We start from the raw sequence: 17006 nt of genomic DNA on the forward strand, positions 1-17006 counted from the left end.
ACGATGTGTGAGCCAACAGTTTTCCCAAGTCATACAACGCTGCAGGTGACAGCTTGAGAGCGCTTCCACTGGGACACTGAGCATCAGAGAGGACAACAGTCAGGCAGTGAGCTGGCCCAGCATCCACTGGGACACTGAGCATCAGAGAGGGCAACAGTCAGGCAGTGAGCTAGCCCAGCATCCACTGGGACACTGAGCATCAGAGTGGGCAACAGGCGGGCAGTGAGCTGGCCCAGCATCCACTGGGACACTGAGCATCAGAGAGGGCAACAGTCAGGCAGTGAGCTAGCCCAGCATCCACTGGGACACTGAGCATCAGAGTGGGCAACAGGCGGGCAGTGAGCTGGCCCAGCATCCACTGGGACACTGAGCATCAGAGTGGGCAACAGGCGGGCAGTGAGCTGGCCCAGCAGCAAAGGCCTCTAAGCACAGTGACCTGAGTCAGATTCCAGGATGCACATGGAAAAAAGAGAGGACCAGCTCCAGCAGGTTGTCCTCTGACCTCCACCTAAGTACTGTAATGAGCACACACACACACACACACACACACACACACACACACACACACACTGTTTAAAAGAAGAGGCAGGCCAATAATGGTGCTCCTCCTGATGGCACAACTGTAATCCCAGCAAGCAGGCAGCTCAGGGGGATGCATAGAGTTCTAGGTTAACTTGGGCCTTGTAATTTGGACTACCTCAAAATGAAAGAATAACATTTTAAAATTACAAAATAAGGTTAACCAGAGCTTATACGCATCCCAATAAGGTGCAGTGGAAGGTATACAGTACTATCTAAAATATCCTTGCTAGAAATTTTAAGGAAAGCTTGACAACACCTGTAGGTTTCAATCAGCTCAGGGGGAAGACAGGGCTGGGAGGACAAGTCTTAAAATGCCGCGAGCTGCCAGGCGGTGGTGGCGCACACCTTTAATCCCAGCACTTGGGAGACCCTGTCTCAAACAAGAAAAACAAATGAATGTGAGGCTTCCCAGCCACTGTGTTCGGTGCGTATTCTAACTGTACAGAGGGATTCATTGAATAGCACAGACGCAAGGTCCGGGTCATTTTGGTACATGGTGTTTTTGTTTATTTCCAATTTTTTAAAAATAATAAAATTCATAAGGTTAGTAAACACAATAAAATAAAAACACTATGAAGATGTGTGAGCTCCAGGCTCTGAAGAAGCCACATTCATCCCGTGGACTGCTGGGCCTTGGCTGACCATCACAGTTCTGCAGGACGAAGACTCACGCCTATAATCCAACACCGGGAAGACTAAGGCAGGAGGATTGCCGTGAGTTCAGGATGACATGTGATACATGGGGAATTCAAAGTCAAGACCTGGCTTGAGTGAAACCACATACCTAAAAAGAAAGGAAAAGACAAACAAAAATCACAGTTGTATTAAAAAAAAAAAGTGTCACCAAAGTTTTCTTGAGCTATCTTAGACCTTTAGACCTTCTATCTGATAAAATTTTCAAAACGTATCCAGCCTCCACCCACCCTAAAACTAAGATCGCTCGCTGTAAGTCAGAATGAAAACTAAATACATTTCATAAATGTATAAACCAGTAGAAAGCCTTCTGCCCGCATATCCGAATTCCACAAGGCTTGTTTCCCTAGGACCAACAGATTCTAGTAGTGCTGTTTAAAATGGGTCTGGGGGGTCTCAAGAAATTGTTGGTTCTAGCTAGCCTCCTGCTGCTGTGACTCAGCTCTGACTAGAGGCGCCCTGGGGAGGAGAGGGTTTTTAATTCAGCTTCTACTTGTAGGCAACAGTCTATCACTGAGAGAAGTCCGGCGGGAGAACTGCCTAGTGAGGGCCTGGGCTTTACTGAGTGCTCACAAGCTGCCTCACAGTCTTAGTGGTTGGCTGCCCTGAAACAGCACAGCTGATTAGCAAAGTGCAACCAACTTCTGAGCACAGGCTATGACTTGGCCTTTAATGCCGACAGCAACCTTGAGCACATTACTTCAGTCTTAGGAAAATGCTGACTGGAGAAGCAGTCTGTCTGATGGCGTCTTTACCAATTCCTTTAAGATAGAACTTGGGCTGGAGGGATGGCTCAGAGGTTAAGGGCACTGACTGCTCTTCCAGACATCCTGGAGTTCAATTCCCAGCAACCACATGGTGGCTCACAACCATCTGTAATGAGATCTGGTGCCCTCTGCTGGGCTGCAGGTGTACATGCCTAGTTGTACATACAGGCAGAGCACTGTATACATAATAATAAATTTAAAAACTTAGTCTCATTAACTCTTTCATAAAAAAAGATATTATTTCCTCTTCGTTTCCCACAGTAGGGAGAAGCGGGCTGTGAGGGTGGAGTTAGCACACTACTAAATTCCCTCTTGTGGGACTTACAGGAGTGCACTCCTAGGAAGGAACCCAAGCCCTGCCCAGCAAGGAGAAAGCAGAGAAGGCCCAGCTGCTCAGCCGCCCGACTTTATTCAGAAAACCCCTGCGGAGGGGGCGGCCAGAGCCAGTTACAGGACAGAAAAGGGAAAAGAGGAAGGGCCAGTGGTCAGCAGTTGCTATGGGTAGCTAGGGAGGCAGGGTGTGCGGTGGGTGGGTCAGGCAAGCAATAACCATCTCCTTGGGTTACTGGGGAAGACGGGGTGAGGAGGGACAAATCGGACAAGCGAGTGGCATTGCTTTGGTTTTGGGAGTTGTCACTGTTTAATGGAAGCACTTTATAAAATGGCGAGCCCATGGCTAACAGTAGAGATCCAGCTGCGAGGGGTTTCGCGCAGTTGGAGAGGTTGTTGGCCACAGGCATGGGTAAGGGAAGAGCGGAGGATGAAATGGTTCCACTTGTTTTATACCAAAAAAAGGTGTTATTACAGGAACTTATAATGAATTGCCATGACTAGCCATCATTAGTAATTAAAAATATGTATATATCAGCCGGGCATGGTGGCGCACGCCTGTAATTCCAGCAGTTGGGAGGCAGAGGCAGGTGGATCTCTGTGAGCTCAAGGCCGGCCGGCCTGGTCTAGAAAGCAAGTCCAGGACAGCAATGGCTGTCTTGGAAAAAAACAAAAATAAATAAAATAAAAAATACATAAAAGCAAGTCCAGGACAGCCAGAGCTACACAAAGAAACCCTGTCTCTAAAAACAAATACACACACACACACACACACACACACACACACACACCCCACCCACTGATTCTGACAACCAAAGGCAAAAAATCAAACACGGTAGCTACGGCCATTCCATTTTGTAAAGCTCCCCAATTTAGGTTAAAAGATGAGAATTCCTGAAACGAGCAAAATTGGGTTCCCACAACCAAAGGAACTTGTTTTTCTAGATTCTTGCCCTCTGTGTCCTATGACGCCCGGTAATGGAGATGTTTCAGCCTCCTGACGTTTTTAACTCGCCCTATTCCCCAGCTACCCCTCGCCAGCCACTTTCCTGCCCTGTAACTCTATGCTGTGGTCCTCAGACCCTAGCGGGCATCTTTTCCCCCCAGTAAAGGCCGCGCTCGGTCGCTTGTCCATCAGAGAGCAAAAGCCCAGACGCTCGCTCGGGTTTCCGCCCTGCGGTCCCTTTAAGAACCGAACCCTCTCCGGACCCACAGGCCTAACGGACCCCAGCGTTAACCGAAACCTACCCTGGACTTCCCCATCTTGACTCAAATAGGACAAACTTTGGATTTCCCCCCCCCCCTCCCGCCCCTCCCCTGCCGACCAATCAGGTTCTGTTACCAGGCAGACTTTCGCCGCCTCCGTCTTGGTGGGAGCAACGACCAATCACAGAGCAGGCCGTGCGTGTATCCAGGCAGATCGCGGCTGGCACAGCCATTCAGAAAAAGGAAAATAAAAAAGCAACGCACGAGCCCGCCGGCCGGGCACCGTGGGGCTGGGCTGGAGCGGAGGTAGCCGCCGGGTAGTTTCTCTTTCTGTCTTAGCCTGTGTGATGTCCGCGTTGGAAGGCGACGGCTCCGAGGTAGGAGGGGTGGCGGGGCCCCGGGTGCACGTGCCCGAGCCTGGCACCCGGCTCCCCGCAGGCTTTCCTGCGCCGGGGTCCCCGGGAGTTCGGAGACTGGAGCCCCCTCGGGGCCGGCACCTGGGGATGGGGTGGAGGGGCCGGAGGGGAGTGGGGACGCCTCGGGGTGGGATGTCGTGGGAGATGACGTAGGGTCCGCGCCGCGGCGGGGGGGGGGGGGCAGCCGTGGCGAGACTCAATAATGGGAACTTGGGCCCAGTTTTGTTTTTGTTTTTGTTTTTTTTGTTTTTTTCAAACCTGGAAGGGCCGAGTATGTTCGGATCTCTTCCGACCTCCCGGGCAAAACCAATGGCCAGGAGTCTATTAGAAAATCAAAGAACTTTGCCTTGTCCTTATGGGGTGTGTTTTTTTTTTTTTGGGAGGGCGAGTGTGCAGTACTGGGATAAATTATAGGATTTTTTTTTCCCCTTTTAACCTGGATTGCTCCACCCCTATCTCTTCCTGTAACAGTTTTTCAGATTTGGGGCACTTCAAAAGGTGGGCCAAATAGAACGGAGATGTCAGAGATCTCTTTGGGTATAGAAGGGCCTGACAAAGTAACAGAATAATTCTAATTTTAGAGAAGGCAAGCGGCGAGGAAACCCACTGGGGGAAGCTCTGCCTCCGTATTCCTGGGTAGGCAGGAGGACTGCTCTGGCCTCTGGAGGGGAAAGGAGCCTGGTGGCAGTGAAATCCTTATAACTTGTCTTTTCTCAGTTTTTCCCCTCATGCTGGAATGGCAGAAGATAAGCCTGATGCTAAGAGCCCCAAGCCTGGGGCGAGGCCCCAAGGGGGTGCTGAGGCTGGGGAGCCTACCACCCTTCTCCAGAGGCTCCGAGGTACCATTTCGTAAGTAACTAACTGTCTGTCTCCAAACCCAGTTCCAGACCCAGCTGTAGACCCTTTACCCCTTCAGGCAGGTGTGCTCGAGCAGTCCGCGCTCACGCTAGCTGCTGGGCCCCTCTTCTGTCTCTAGCAATCAGACAGAGAGCTGGGGAAACCTTGTGACCGCTGGCTCTCTCTCTCTCCACAGCAAGGCCGTGCAGAACAAAGTAGAGGTGATTCTGGTAAGCGCTCGTGATGGAAGAGGGCAGGAGAGGTGGCCCTGGCTAGGGGTGAGGGTGACGGCTTGGGTGGGAGAGGCAGTTGCTGCCCACCTTTGAGCATCATCCTGGGTCCTTCTGTGGCCCAGTCTCCTCCTCGCTTCCCCGTGTCTCTCCCTCCGTGGCACCCCATAAGGCCCCCTGCCCAGTGAGCGCACCCAAGCTCAGGTGGTTTCCTAGGTCCCCTTTCATCCTGAATCCTGACTTAGAGTGAGCTAGGCTTTATGGTCAAGAGCAGGTCACTCACGGCCTCTGCTCCCTTCCGCCTCAGCAAGAAGTGCAGAAACTGTCAGACAACGACAAGCTGTACCTTTACCTCCAGCTGCCTTCGGGGCCCAGCGCCGGAGACAAAAGGTACCGCGGGGTGGTGTTTTAGACATCACGGGTTCTGACTGGAAGGAGTCAAAATGTAGTTGGGGGGGGGGGGGAGACGTTGGCTCAGGAGTTAAGAGTGCCGGCTGCTCTTTCAGAGGACCTGGGTTCAGTTGCCAGCACCCACACGGTGATCACACCCACCCAGAGCTCCAGTTCCTGAGACTCCACCACCGCCTCCTGATCTCCATAGGCACCAGGCACACATGTGGTGTGCATTCGTATATACAGGCAAAGCACTCATACACATAAAATAATAATTGGGTTTTTTTTTTGAGACAGGGTTTCTCTGTGTAGTCTTGGCTGTCCTGGACTGGCTTTGTAGAACAGGCTGGCCTCGAACTCATGGAGATCCGCCTGCCTCTGCCTCCCGAGTGCTGGGATTAAAGGCGTGCTGCTTCTTCTTCTTCTTCTTTTTTTTTTTTTAAGTTAAAAAGAAGAGGAGAAGCCATGCATGGTGGCGCACGCCTTTAATCCCAGCACTCAGGGGAGGCAGAGGCAGGCGGATCTCCATGAGTTCGAGGCCAGCCTGGTCTACAAAGTGAGTCCAGGACAGCCAGGGCTACACAGAGAAACCCTGTCTCAAAAAAAAAAAAAAAAAAGGAGATGCATAGCTGCTGTCCTTTATCAAGAAGAACGCGGTAGGCTTAGCAGGGAGGGGTGGATTTGGGACCAGCTGAGTCGATCCAGCACCACTGAAGTAATGCTTGCCCCTCTGACTGGTCTCGCAGCTCCGAGCCGAGCATACTGAGCAACGAGGAATACATGTACGCCTGTAGGTGGATCCGCAGCCACCTGGAGGAGCACATGGACACCTGCCTGCCCAAGCAGAGCGTCTATGACGCCTACCGGTACGTAAGGAAGGCAGGGCCTGGTGAGAGGGCGCAGCGCAGCGTAGACCTTGACCCTCAAGTTCCTCCCGCCTTGCTGCAGTGTCAGCCTCGTGTAGGGTTCCTGCACTTAAAGGGCCCCTAGGAACCCTCTGGACCCACCAGTGGCCTTCTGTGAGTACCTTCTCTTCCTATGTGCCCTCCCCTCACTCAGAAAGTACTGTGAGAGCCTCGCCTGCTGCCGCCCACTCAGTACGGCCAACTTCGGTAAAATCATCAGAGAGATCTTCCCTGACATCAAGGCCCGAAGGCTTGGTGGTCGGGGCCAGTCCAAGTATCCTTGACTGAGAGGTTGGGACTGGAGCAAAGGTACCGTTATAGACGCCACAGAGGCTGAAAGAGGCCCAGGTTCTGGCTGCTCCTTAACTCCCACCAGATACTGCTACAGTGGCATACGCAGGAAGACTTTGGTGTCTATGCCACCGCTGCCTGGACTTGACTTGAAGGGCTCTGAAAGTGTAAGTGATGCCCTCCCACTGCCCGATCTCCCCCAAGTGGAGCACAGAGGCCTGAAGGGCTTGTCTTAAAGGCTGGGAAAACCACACGAATTTGCACATTGTTGCTTGGGGGGGGGGGACCTTCTGCCTTCCCTGTGGCGGGAGCAGGGGAGGAGGAAGAGAATTTGGGTTTCTGGGTCTGTTGTCGTCCTCAGTCTGGTGCCTGCTCGAGGGACAGGTACATCATTGGTAGTCTGACTGAGCACGCCTTTCTCCACTCCAGCCAGAACTGGGCCCAGAAGTCACCCCAGCACCTCGGGATGAGCTGGTAGAGGCCGCCTGCGCCCTGACTTGTGACTGGGCGGAGCGGATCCTGAAGCGGTCCTTCAGTTCCATAGTTCAGGTCGCCCGCTACCTGCTGCAGCAGCATCTCATCTCTGCCCGCTCCGCACATGCGCACGTGCTGAAGGCCGGCGGGCTGGCTGGTGGGTGGCCCTGCTCTGTGGGCTGAGAAGTCTAAAGCCTTCAGCCACTTCTTGCTCCGCCCCCTGTGGGAGTGAGGGGGTGGGGGGTGGGGTTGGACACAGATTTTCACTATGTTGCAAAGAATGGACTAGAACTCCTGGGCTCAACCAGTCCGCCCCTCAGCACCCAACACTGTAACACTGTCCACTTCGTCCCTGAAGGCCTTCCTGGGTAAGGCCTGCTCCACCACGTCCAGCTGCGGAGCTGCTTGAGATTGCTTTAAACCAGGGCGTGGTGGCGCACACCTGTAACCCCAGCGCTCGGGAGGCAGAGGCAGGTGGTCTCTGTGAGTTCGAGACCAGCCTGGTCTACAAAGTGAATCTAGGACAGCCAAGGCTACACAGAGAAACCCTGTCTCAGCAGGGGGCGGGGGCGGTAAGAAGGAAAGACACGCTTCAAACCCTTGCCTTCCTGTCTGCCCAGGCAGCTAGGCAGTCAGTTTGACTTCACTGCATCCCTTGGTTTCCTCCTTACCCTTGCTTCACTGCCATCATTTCTGGTCCCTCTTTTTTTTTTTTTTTTTTTTCTGGTCCCTCTTGCAGAAGAGGATGAAAGAGCCCCTCAGGAACGGTCAAGCAAATCCAAGAACGGTGTAGAGAGCCTGGAGGGTGGAGGCCCTAAGAAGCCAGAGAAACCAGCCCAGGTAAGGCAGTCGATGCCTCTGACTTTGCTGCCTAGGGCTTGGGGTGGGGTCTTAGTGTACCCTCCGGTCAGCAACCCTCCGACTTCTCCGTTTCTGGTGCACCAAGTACCCCCTTTTCCTCCTGTGCTCAGTCTTTTTTTTTTTTTTTTTGATCGTTAGTTTTTGGTTTGTTTATTTATTTATGTGTGTGAATGTTTTGCTTGCATACATGTGTGCACCGTATGCGTGCCCGGTGTGCAAGGGGAGAAAAGGACTTAGATCCCCTGGGACTGTTACTGTAGGGAGCCACCACGTGGGTGCTGGGAACCGGGACCCTCTGCAGGAACAAGCTCTGTCCGCTGAGCCATCTCCCCAGCCCCTGTAGTCACAGCCTTTGTACTTTATTGCGGCTCTGTTTGCATTTCAGCCTCCTAAAGAGCTAGACGCCCGAGCTGAGACTGACCCTCCAGGGCACAGAGAACGGAAGAAGAGTGTGATTGACAGCTCAGCTCCGGCAGCCAGTAAGCCACACGTTAATGCCCTTGTGGCCCGGCTGCCCGTGCTGCTTCCGAGAGCACCACGGTCCCTCATCACCCCCATTCTGGCCCCTAAGCTTTCTTCAAGCACCCTGAAAGTAGCTACGCTGCCTCTGTCCACTAGGGTTGGAGGACCCCAGGCAGCTGTGCCCGTCATTAACATGGTCTTGCCACCTGTTCCTACTTTGTCAGGTGTTGGGCCTGGACTTGGGCCTGGGTTTAGACCAGGGCCTGGAGCTGGGTCTGGAGCTGGGCCTGGAGCTGGGCCTGGGCCTGGGCCTGGAGCTGGGCCTGGAGCTGGGCCTGGAGCTGGGCCTGGGCCTGGGCCTGGAGCTGGGCCTGGGCCTGGGCCTGGGCGAGTTCCACCTAGGGCAGTCATTGTGCCTCGAAGCACAGAGAACAGAGAGCTAGGCATAAGTGGTGACCCGCGACCCCAAGATAAGGGTGTCAAAAGGACAGCTGAAGTGCCTTTGGGTGAGGCCAGCGGGCAGGACCCACCCGTTAAAGAGGTGAAACACGGTGCAGAGGACACAGTAAGTGAATCGAAAAGAAAGCGGGGACGCCCTAGGAAGAGGCCAGGTGGATGCGGGGAGAGAAAGGCCGAGAGGCCGGCAGCCATTGTGAACTCTCCGCGGTTACTCTGGGAGACGTGGGGCTCAAAGAGAGAAAACAACTTAGTTGCAAGATCAGAAAGACTAGGGCCAGTGGGCGGGGCTGAGCAGGAAACCCTGCTTGCTCAGGGTCAGGGAGCTGGTGCTTTCTCCAAAGGAGAGGGGAGTCTGAGTTCCCAGGAAGCCAAAGAAACAGAAGATAAAATTCCTCCTGTCACCTCAAAAGTGAGTGTTATCAAGGGCAGAATTCAAAAGGAGGCTCTTGAGTGGGTAAAGGGGGAGGCTGATGCTGCAACACAGGGCCACAAAGGGTTAAAGGGCCATGTGCTTCAGAGTTCCCTAACCCATGAGCATAAGGACCCCAAAGCAACACCCCCATGATAGAGGGCTAGGTCTGTGGGGGAAAGTGGCCATGTTCCCATGAGCTCTGCCTGCCTGCCTGGTGGAGGCCTCTCACTGCGCCTGCCTCTCACTAACCAGCCTTCCCTAAGGGAGCCCATTGGCCTGGCTTGCATCCTGCCGTGCCTCGTGGCTGCCTCAGGCCTTCCCGCCTCAGTAGCTCGGCTTTAACACAACCCGTCAATCCGTAATGCCTTCCCACCTCCACCCCTGTGCTCTCCTGGGGCAAGTAGGGATAGGGGAAGTCTGCATGTAGGTTAGGAATACCCTAGCTCCTAATCATAGAAAACTCAACTCAAAACTCACTTAAGATAAAGGCAATCTTGGCTAGTGAGATTGTAACATCAGGAGGCAGTCCTGGCTCCAGGTGAGGCTTGGTCTGATTGCTCTTCATGCTCCTCACTGCGTCAGGGAACACAAAACCACCCGTAGTCTGCACCACTTCACGCTGCCAGCACTCCTAGGATTGGCTTAGACCGGTGTAGCTAAGCGGAAGGAAAGGGGTGTCATTGCGCTCCTAGCAAAAGCCCAAAGATTGGCCATGCCTGATTCACCAGCCTGGGTTAGGTCGGCCTTGACCAACTCGTGTGGCCAGGAAGATGATGCTAATGTGTTTTGTATACATCATGGACCACCTTTGGGGAGAGGGTGGAGTCAGCCTTCTCCCTGTCACAGACTCCCCAGATAAAGTCTGTGGAGGACGGGACTGCTGCTGGGAAGCAGGATTTGGCTCCCTGAGCTGAGCTAGACTGCAGCCCTAACCCTGAGTCTTGTACCTTCTTGTCTCACTGTAGTCTGGGAAGACAGACGGAAGCCAGCCATCCTCTTTAGAGAGTCTCTTTAATTGTCGCAGGACAACTTTCTCACCTCTGTCGCAGAGTGAGCTCCTTCTCTGTTCTGAACTTTACTCTCTGCCCAGTCCTACCATTCTAGTCCTGGGAGCACAGGGCAGATACGCCCTGGGCACTTCATTACGTTCATCCTGCACCCAGCCGGTGTCAGGCGCTTGTCCAGCCAGGACTGTGGGGTTAGGCTGGATTCTGCAAGTCAGGGGGCACCAGCGGGAAGGAGCCACACTCCAGGTGTGTCCTTGGGAACAGCAGGAAACCGTCCGTCCATACTGAGGACCTACTCTGTCCTTGCCACAGGATAGATAGCTTCTTGTCAGGGAATCTTGGTTTTGTTTTGTTTTTGTTTTTTGTTTTCTTTTTCCCCAAGAAATATGGATTTTCTTTCAGGGAGATATCACCCATTTGTCCATTTATTTCCATGAGAGCAGATTAAAAAAATTTTTGAAAAAAAAAAACAATATTTGATATATAAAGAAATATGTACTATAAATTATGAAATGCAGTGAGTACCTATGACCTATCATTCAATGTATACATTAAAAATACTATTAAGTTTATAGCCCCTTCCCTGCCTCTTCTTAGACGTAACCACTGTCTTTAATTTTATGCTCATTAAGCACTTGTTTATATATATTGGCCATGTATGTATATATTCTTTAAGAATGTATTGTTCTGTTTTGCTTGTATTTTCGCTTTACAAAAATGTTGTGCTCTGTTAGTCCCTTGAAGTTTGCTTTTTTGCACTTCCATTGTTCCTAGGATCCCTCTGTGTTGTGATAGCTGTGGCTCCGCCCTCCTTCACCTGTGTGATAGTCCATCGGCCTGCTCAGCCACAGCCACTCACCGCCTGAGTGACCTCTGGCTGTTCCGTGTTTTGTTGTTCCCCACAATGCTGCTATGAACATTGTTGTACATGAGTGCCTTTGTTTCTAGTAAGATTTACAGAGGTGTGTGAGATGGTCCCTAGATGGGCCTCTGGGTCTGTGTACCTCTCAGCTGGGGACTGCTGCCTCTTGTCTTACGTTATGGAAGAGTTTACATCATATTGAAATGAACTGTTCTCGAATGTTTGATAAAAGCTCACTTGTAAAGCCATCTGAGACTTGTCTTTTTGTGGGCATAACTTTTTTTATTTTGCTTTTTTTTTTCCCCCCAAGACAGGGCCTACTGTGTAGCTACCTGCAGTCCTACAGCTGTGTAGACCAGGCATGCCTCTGCTCCTGAGTGCTGGGACTAAAGGTGTGCACCACTGTGCCTGGCTCTTTATGGGCTTAATTCTAACTCCTGGTTCACATTATTTAACAGACTATTGGGGCCCCTGAGTCATTTTTCCACTTTAGTGTGCATTTCACATCTTTGTTTTTTCTTGTCTTCTTTTTTTGAGGCAGAATCTCACTATATATTTCTGGCTGGCCTGGAACTCACTGTGTAGATCAGGTTGGCCTCAGATTCACAGAAATCCTCCTACCTTGTCACCAGCATGCTAGGATTGAAGGTGCATGCCACCATGCCTAGCTCATCATTTTTTAAAAAGATTTTTATTTTATTATACATTGCTCTGCTGAATGTGTGCCTGCATGTACCCCTGCAGGCCAGAAGAGGGCACCAGATCACAGTATAGATGGTTGTGAGCCACCATGTGGTTGCTGGGAATTGAACTCATGGCTTCTGGAAGAGCAGTCAGTGCTCTTAACCTCTGAGCCACCTCTCCAGCCCCCTTATCATTCTTTTCAAACCTGAAGTTCATGTGCTCTGTCTTTCTTTTCATTTCTGCTGTTGTGTCATCCTTTTCCCCTCTTTGATCATTTTTTAAAAAGATTAATTTATTTATTATTTATACTGTATTCTGCCTGTATGTACCCATTATAGATGGTTGTGAGCCACCATGTGGTTGCTGGGAATTGAACTTAGGACCTTTGGAAGAGCAGGTGGCCCTCTTAACCACTGAGCCATCTCTCCAGCCCCCTCTTTGATCATTTGTACCAAACATTTTAGTTGCAAATCCTCAGACGCTGCTGAGAGCTTTGTTGGTTCTCTCACTTACGTCCACTTCATTAATCACCGCATTGTTTCCTACTTCTGTAAGGTTTGATTTTATGTTCCCTTACAGCAGCTCGTTGTCTCTTCTTTCTTTTATTTAAAGACTGTTTGGTTTTTTGTTTTGTTTTGTTTTTGTAGCCCAGGCTGCCTCAAAGTCACTGTAGCTGAAGCTCACCTTGAACTTTGATCCAGCTGCCTCTACTTTCCAAGTGCTGGGATTGCGGATGCCCCGCCATGTTCCACTCACACCGTGGTGGGGCTTGAACTCAGGGCCTCATGCTTGCAGGCAGACGGTGCCTGTCCCGTAGTACTGTTGGTATTTACACAGCTGCTTACACTTCATCACCAGTTTCCCAAGTGCTGAAATTGCAGGTGTGACCCATCATACCTGGCCGCAGGCGTTCTTCTGTGTTAGGGGCCTCCACCCCTAGCTGGGGCTGAGGATCCCGTACCCGGTGGGCAAGCACTCGGGGGCTTTTGGGGGTGGGGTGGGGGGTAGTTTTGAGATAGGGTCTGGGTATGGTATGTATCTCGGGCTGACCTTGAAGTTCCTGTGTAGCCCAAACTAGCCCCTAACCTGTGATCCTCCTGCCTCGGCTTCAGAGGTGTTGGGGTCCTACGTACATGTCTCACACTCAGCTGGTCTAGAATTCCACTTTTCCACAAGCCATGAGGTTTTCTATGCCATACAATGTTTTCATTATTATTTAATTTTTAAAACATTTAAATTACCTTCGTCGCTGGAGAGTTGGCTCAGCAGTTAAGAGCACTGACTGCTCTTCAAAGGACCCAGATTCAAATCCCAGCACCCACATGGCAGCTCACAACTGTCTATAGGGGATCTGACATCCACACACAGACATACATAAAGGCAGAACACCAATGTAAATAAAATAAAATAATAATAAAAATTTTTCTAAAGCTGGGTGTGGTGGCGCACGCCTTTTAATCCCAGCTCTCAGGAGGCAGAGGCAGGCGGATCGCTGTGAGTTCGAGGCCAGCCTGGTCTACAAAGCGAGTCCAGGACAGCCAGATCTACACACAGAGACCCTGTCTCAAAAAACGAAGCAAAGCACACACCTTTATGAGTTTGCATGTATGTGGTATGTGTGTTTGCATGTGTGCACATGTAGAGAGCTAACCCTGACACTAGGTGTCTTCATGGTTCTGGCCCTACGTATCAAGGAAGAGTATCTTGTTGAACTCAGAGCTCCTGCTCTGGGCGAGGCTGGGCATCCCTGACTCTGCCTCCTGCATGCTGGGATTACAGGTAGGCCTTCATGCCCACCAAGCTTGGTAACTCGAGTCTTCACACACAAACAAGCACTTCACCCATTTTGCCGCCTCCACGGCTCCCTTTATTACTTGTTTTCTGATGTACATGGTGGGGGTGGTCAAACTTAGGACTCTGCGGGTGCTCTACCACCATCTGTAGCCCTAGGACTTTGGGATGTTCTGCCACCAGTCTACCTAGGACTTTGTGAATGAATTTCTACCACTAGCTGTAACCCTAGGACTTTGTTGATGCTCCACTACTAGGTTTTAACCCTAGGACTTTGCTGATGCTCCACTACTAGGCTGTAACCCTAGGACTTTGCTGATGCTCCACTACTAGGCTGTAACCCTAGGACTTTGTGAATTAATGCTCTACCACTAGCTATAACCCTAGAACTTTATGAGTTATGTTTAAAATTTTATAAATTTCCAAATAGCCAGAAACAACATCTATCCTTTTTGATACTGATTTTTAATTTCATCATTAACGTTCAAATAATATGTCTCTGAAACAGGGTGCTGTGCCTTCGTGTCTGTAATCTCAGCACTTGTGAGGCTGAGGCAGGAGGATTACAAGGTTGATTACAGCCTGGGCTATATAGTAAGTTCCAGGCTGTCTTGGACTCTATGTGTGAGACCATTTCAGAAAACTAACCAAACAAAGCCAGGTGTGGGTGCATGCCTGTAATCCCACACTCGGGAGCCAGAAGCAGGAAGGTCAGAGGCCAGCTGCCGGTACACCTCTGCGCCCAGCTTTAAAATTTGTTGGAATTTTGATGTTTTCTGACTTAACTTCGGAATCTAACCCTGTCACGGTCGACGATACCTCCTGCCTGTGGCAGCGCATTCACTCATGGATTTTGTACTTTGGGGCTTTGGGTGCATATTTTGTCAATCTACAAGAACCCTAAGGGCCTAAATTTGAGATCCCTCCCCACTGGGTTCTGCCAGGAGCCGGGCTGCATCCAACCTAGAGACAAGCCGGCCCTTCTGAGAGCAGTTGGTGGGCTGTGGCTCGGTGGTATAGAGCACCCACCACACGGGGGGCCCAGGGTTCAAGTGAGGGGAAGTCCAAGTTTAATCAAGAGTTGCAGTCTTTAACCAGACATGTTTTTCACTGTTCGCGGTGCTGATTTGAGTGTCTGTCCCCAGGGAACCTAGTTCTCCTACACGTTGCCCCTCTTTCACGTAGCTTTCAGGGCAGTGTCATCTGGTTTTCTCCTGGAGTATTCTTCCTTACTTTCTAATGAACTCAGCCACATGCTTAACCAATTATGTGATAGTTGTAACAGACCCAGAATCTTAGCTGCCCTTTGGTGAGAGAGCCTTTGCCTTATCTATGCTGTCAGGTGTGTGTCTATGAATCCCACTCTGGTATCTCTCCTTGTTTCTTTTTTTTTTCTTTTTTTTTGGTTTTTCGAGACAGGGTTTCTCTGTGTAGCCTTGGCTGTCCTGGACTCACTTTGTAGACCAGGCTGGCCTCGAACTCACAGCGATCCGCCTGCCTCTGCCTCCCGAGTGCTGGGATTAAAGGCGTGCGCCACCACGCCCGGCTTTCCCCTTGTTTCTTGAAGTGTGAGGCACATACAACGCTGGTTTATTTAGACTCTGTCCTCAGACATCCTAGTTGGGAAGACTGACAAGAAAATAGGGCCACAGCATGGTGTTGGTTTCCCGAGTAGTAAGCCTAGAGAGCCACCGAAGCCCAAAGAAACAGCTTATAGATCAGCAGATCAGAGGCGACTTCTAGGAGAGGTAAGCAGCAGGCCGTGGGACAATTCCAACTCACAAAGCGAGGACAGTATGAGCCTACAGGGACCAGACTCCTGGCTCCTGACTGTAAATTCAAGGGCATCGGTGGGGCCGAGCAATCTAGACAGGCAGAAGGGAGAGGCTGAGCTGGCATGAACTCATTGACCCTTTGAGGTGAAGAGGTGAAAAGGAGAAGTGGGGGCTGGAGAGATGGCTCAGTGGTTAAGAGCACTGTCTGCTCTTCCAGAGGACCTGAGTTCAGTTCCCAGCAGCCACATGGCGGCTCACACCTGTCTGTAACTCCAGTTCCAAAGGATTTGATACCTTCACACTAATGCACATAAAATAAAAGTAAATTTAAAAAAATTTTTTTTAAATAAAAGGAGAAGCAAGGTTGTGGGTTTGAGACACAGAAGTACAACATGGTAAAACCAGGAGAGAAAGTTGTCAGACTTGGTGGTACGTGTCTTTGCCCACTGAACCATCCTACTAGCCTGATTTGCATGTGTTTAAAATAGCTTTATCTATCCTACTTTCAAATGAAAGTTGGAGCTGGAGAGAGAGATGGCTCAGTCAATAAAGTGCCCACTGTACAATCAAGAGGGCCGGAGTTATTAGGTCCACCTAGAGGCCAGGGCAACAGCACACCTCTGACCCCGGCGCTCACTGGCTGCATGAGCACCTGGCTCAGTTCGGTCGACCCTCACAAGCGCGGGACGCCAGGCATCACGCGCGACACCCCGTGTTTGCTTCTCACCTCTACCCCCACGCGCACACACCTACACATACACCCACATGTGAACAAGAATTGCCATGCACACACAGAATATGTGACATGAAACAAGTTATCCTTCAGTGTTTGAGCGATCTTCGGTTTATTAGATAAAAGGCTAAACTAAGATTTGGGGAGGGACCTGATTAGTTCCTCTCTTAATCTCACGTTAGCCTCCTTCCTATCAAACCAGTCTTCGTGTCTAGTCCGCGGCCTCACAGATGAGTCTATCATTTTTGTGGCAAGTTATTAACTTTATGTAGAAATCAAGGCAAGTTCATACTGAATTGTATTAGTATGTACATAACGTATTAATGTCATTACATTTGGGTCTTTTTTTTTTTTTTTTCAAGACGGGGTTGCTCTGTGTACCCTTGGCTGTCCTGGACTCACTCTGTAGACCAGGCTGGCCTCGAACTCACAGCGATCCACCTGCCTCTGCCTCCCCAGTGCTGGGATTAAAGGCGTGCACCACCACGCCTGGCTTACATTTGGGTCTTAAGTGGCCTTTGTGTGTGTGTGGTGATGACAGTAGCACCCAGGGCCTCTTGTCCATGTACTTGGTTTGTCCGTGCATGTGTGTGCAAGTCATGTTGTTGGCAATTCCATACATTTAGAGTGAGTTTTAGCCATTGTCACCCTCCCGTGTCCCCTCATCTGAATCACCTCTTCCTGTGTGGCTGCTGAGCTCAACTAGGGTTTCTGAGCAGGTGGGGATGACGTTCGGATTTCAGGGGAACTTACCAGTTTTGAGACAAGGTCTTTCTGTGAACCTGGAGCTCAGTTCAGCTCGATGGGTTGGCGAGCAAGCCTCAGGGTGCACCTGT

At 50.9% G+C, this 17006-nt stretch overlaps 1 protein-coding gene and 1 long non-coding RNA gene across 4 annotated transcripts; one reads left to right on the forward strand and one right to left on the reverse strand.

The window, feature by feature from the left end:
• Positions 1-1066: 1066 nt before the first annotated feature.
• LOC311590508 lies at positions 1067-3845 on the reverse strand. The gene is made up of 2 exons (XR_014776897.1): positions 3715-3845; positions 1067-1366 (listed from the first exon to the last, which is right to left on the reverse strand). It is a non-coding gene; the product is annotated as an uncharacterized lncRNA (long non-coding RNA).
• RFX5 (regulatory factor X5) lies at positions 3802-11435 on the forward strand. 3 transcript variants are annotated; one of them, XM_084769562.1, is made up of 11 exons: positions 3803-3955; positions 4712-4843; positions 5028-5061; positions 5369-5451; positions 6201-6320; positions 6514-6633; positions 6736-6817; positions 7080-7281; positions 7864-7964; positions 8371-8464; positions 11100-11435. In XM_084769562.1, the coding sequence occupies exons 2-11, from the start codon at positions 4731-4733 to the stop codon at positions 11189-11191; spliced, it is 1041 nt and encodes a 346-aa protein (XP_084625688.1). In that variant the 5' UTR covers positions 3803-3955; positions 4712-4730; the 3' UTR covers positions 11192-11435. The 3 variants fall into 3 exon arrangements, with proteins under 3 accessions (XP_084625686.1, XP_084625688.1, XP_084625687.1); XM_084769560.1 differs by having other exon boundaries at positions 3802-3955; positions 8371-11435; XM_084769561.1 differs by lacking the exon at positions 3803-3955 and having other exon boundaries at positions 4712-4833; positions 8371-11435.
• Positions 11436-17006: the final 5571 nt, after the last annotated feature.

This window comes from Acomys minous (genome assembly GCF_964271855.1).
Source record: "Acomys minous genome assembly, chromosome: 19".
NCBI classification, from domain to species: domain Eukaryota; kingdom Metazoa; phylum Chordata; class Mammalia; order Rodentia; family Muridae; genus Acomys; species Acomys minous.

Excerpts from the sequence above, each read along its gene's own strand:
- RFX5 (XM_084769560.1), top strand. The coding sequence starts at position 4,731 with ATGGCAGAAGATAAGCCTGATGCTAAGAGCCCCAAGCCTGGGGCGAGG. Across the intron at positions 6,321-6,513 it reads AGCGTCTATGACGCCTACCG|AAAGTACTGTGAGAGCCTCG; the intron begins GTACGTAAGGAA and ends CCCCTCACTCAG. Across the intron at positions 6,634-6,735 it reads GGTGGTCGGGGCCAGTCCAA|ATACTGCTACAGTGGCATAC; the intron begins GTATCCTTGACT and ends AACTCCCACCAG.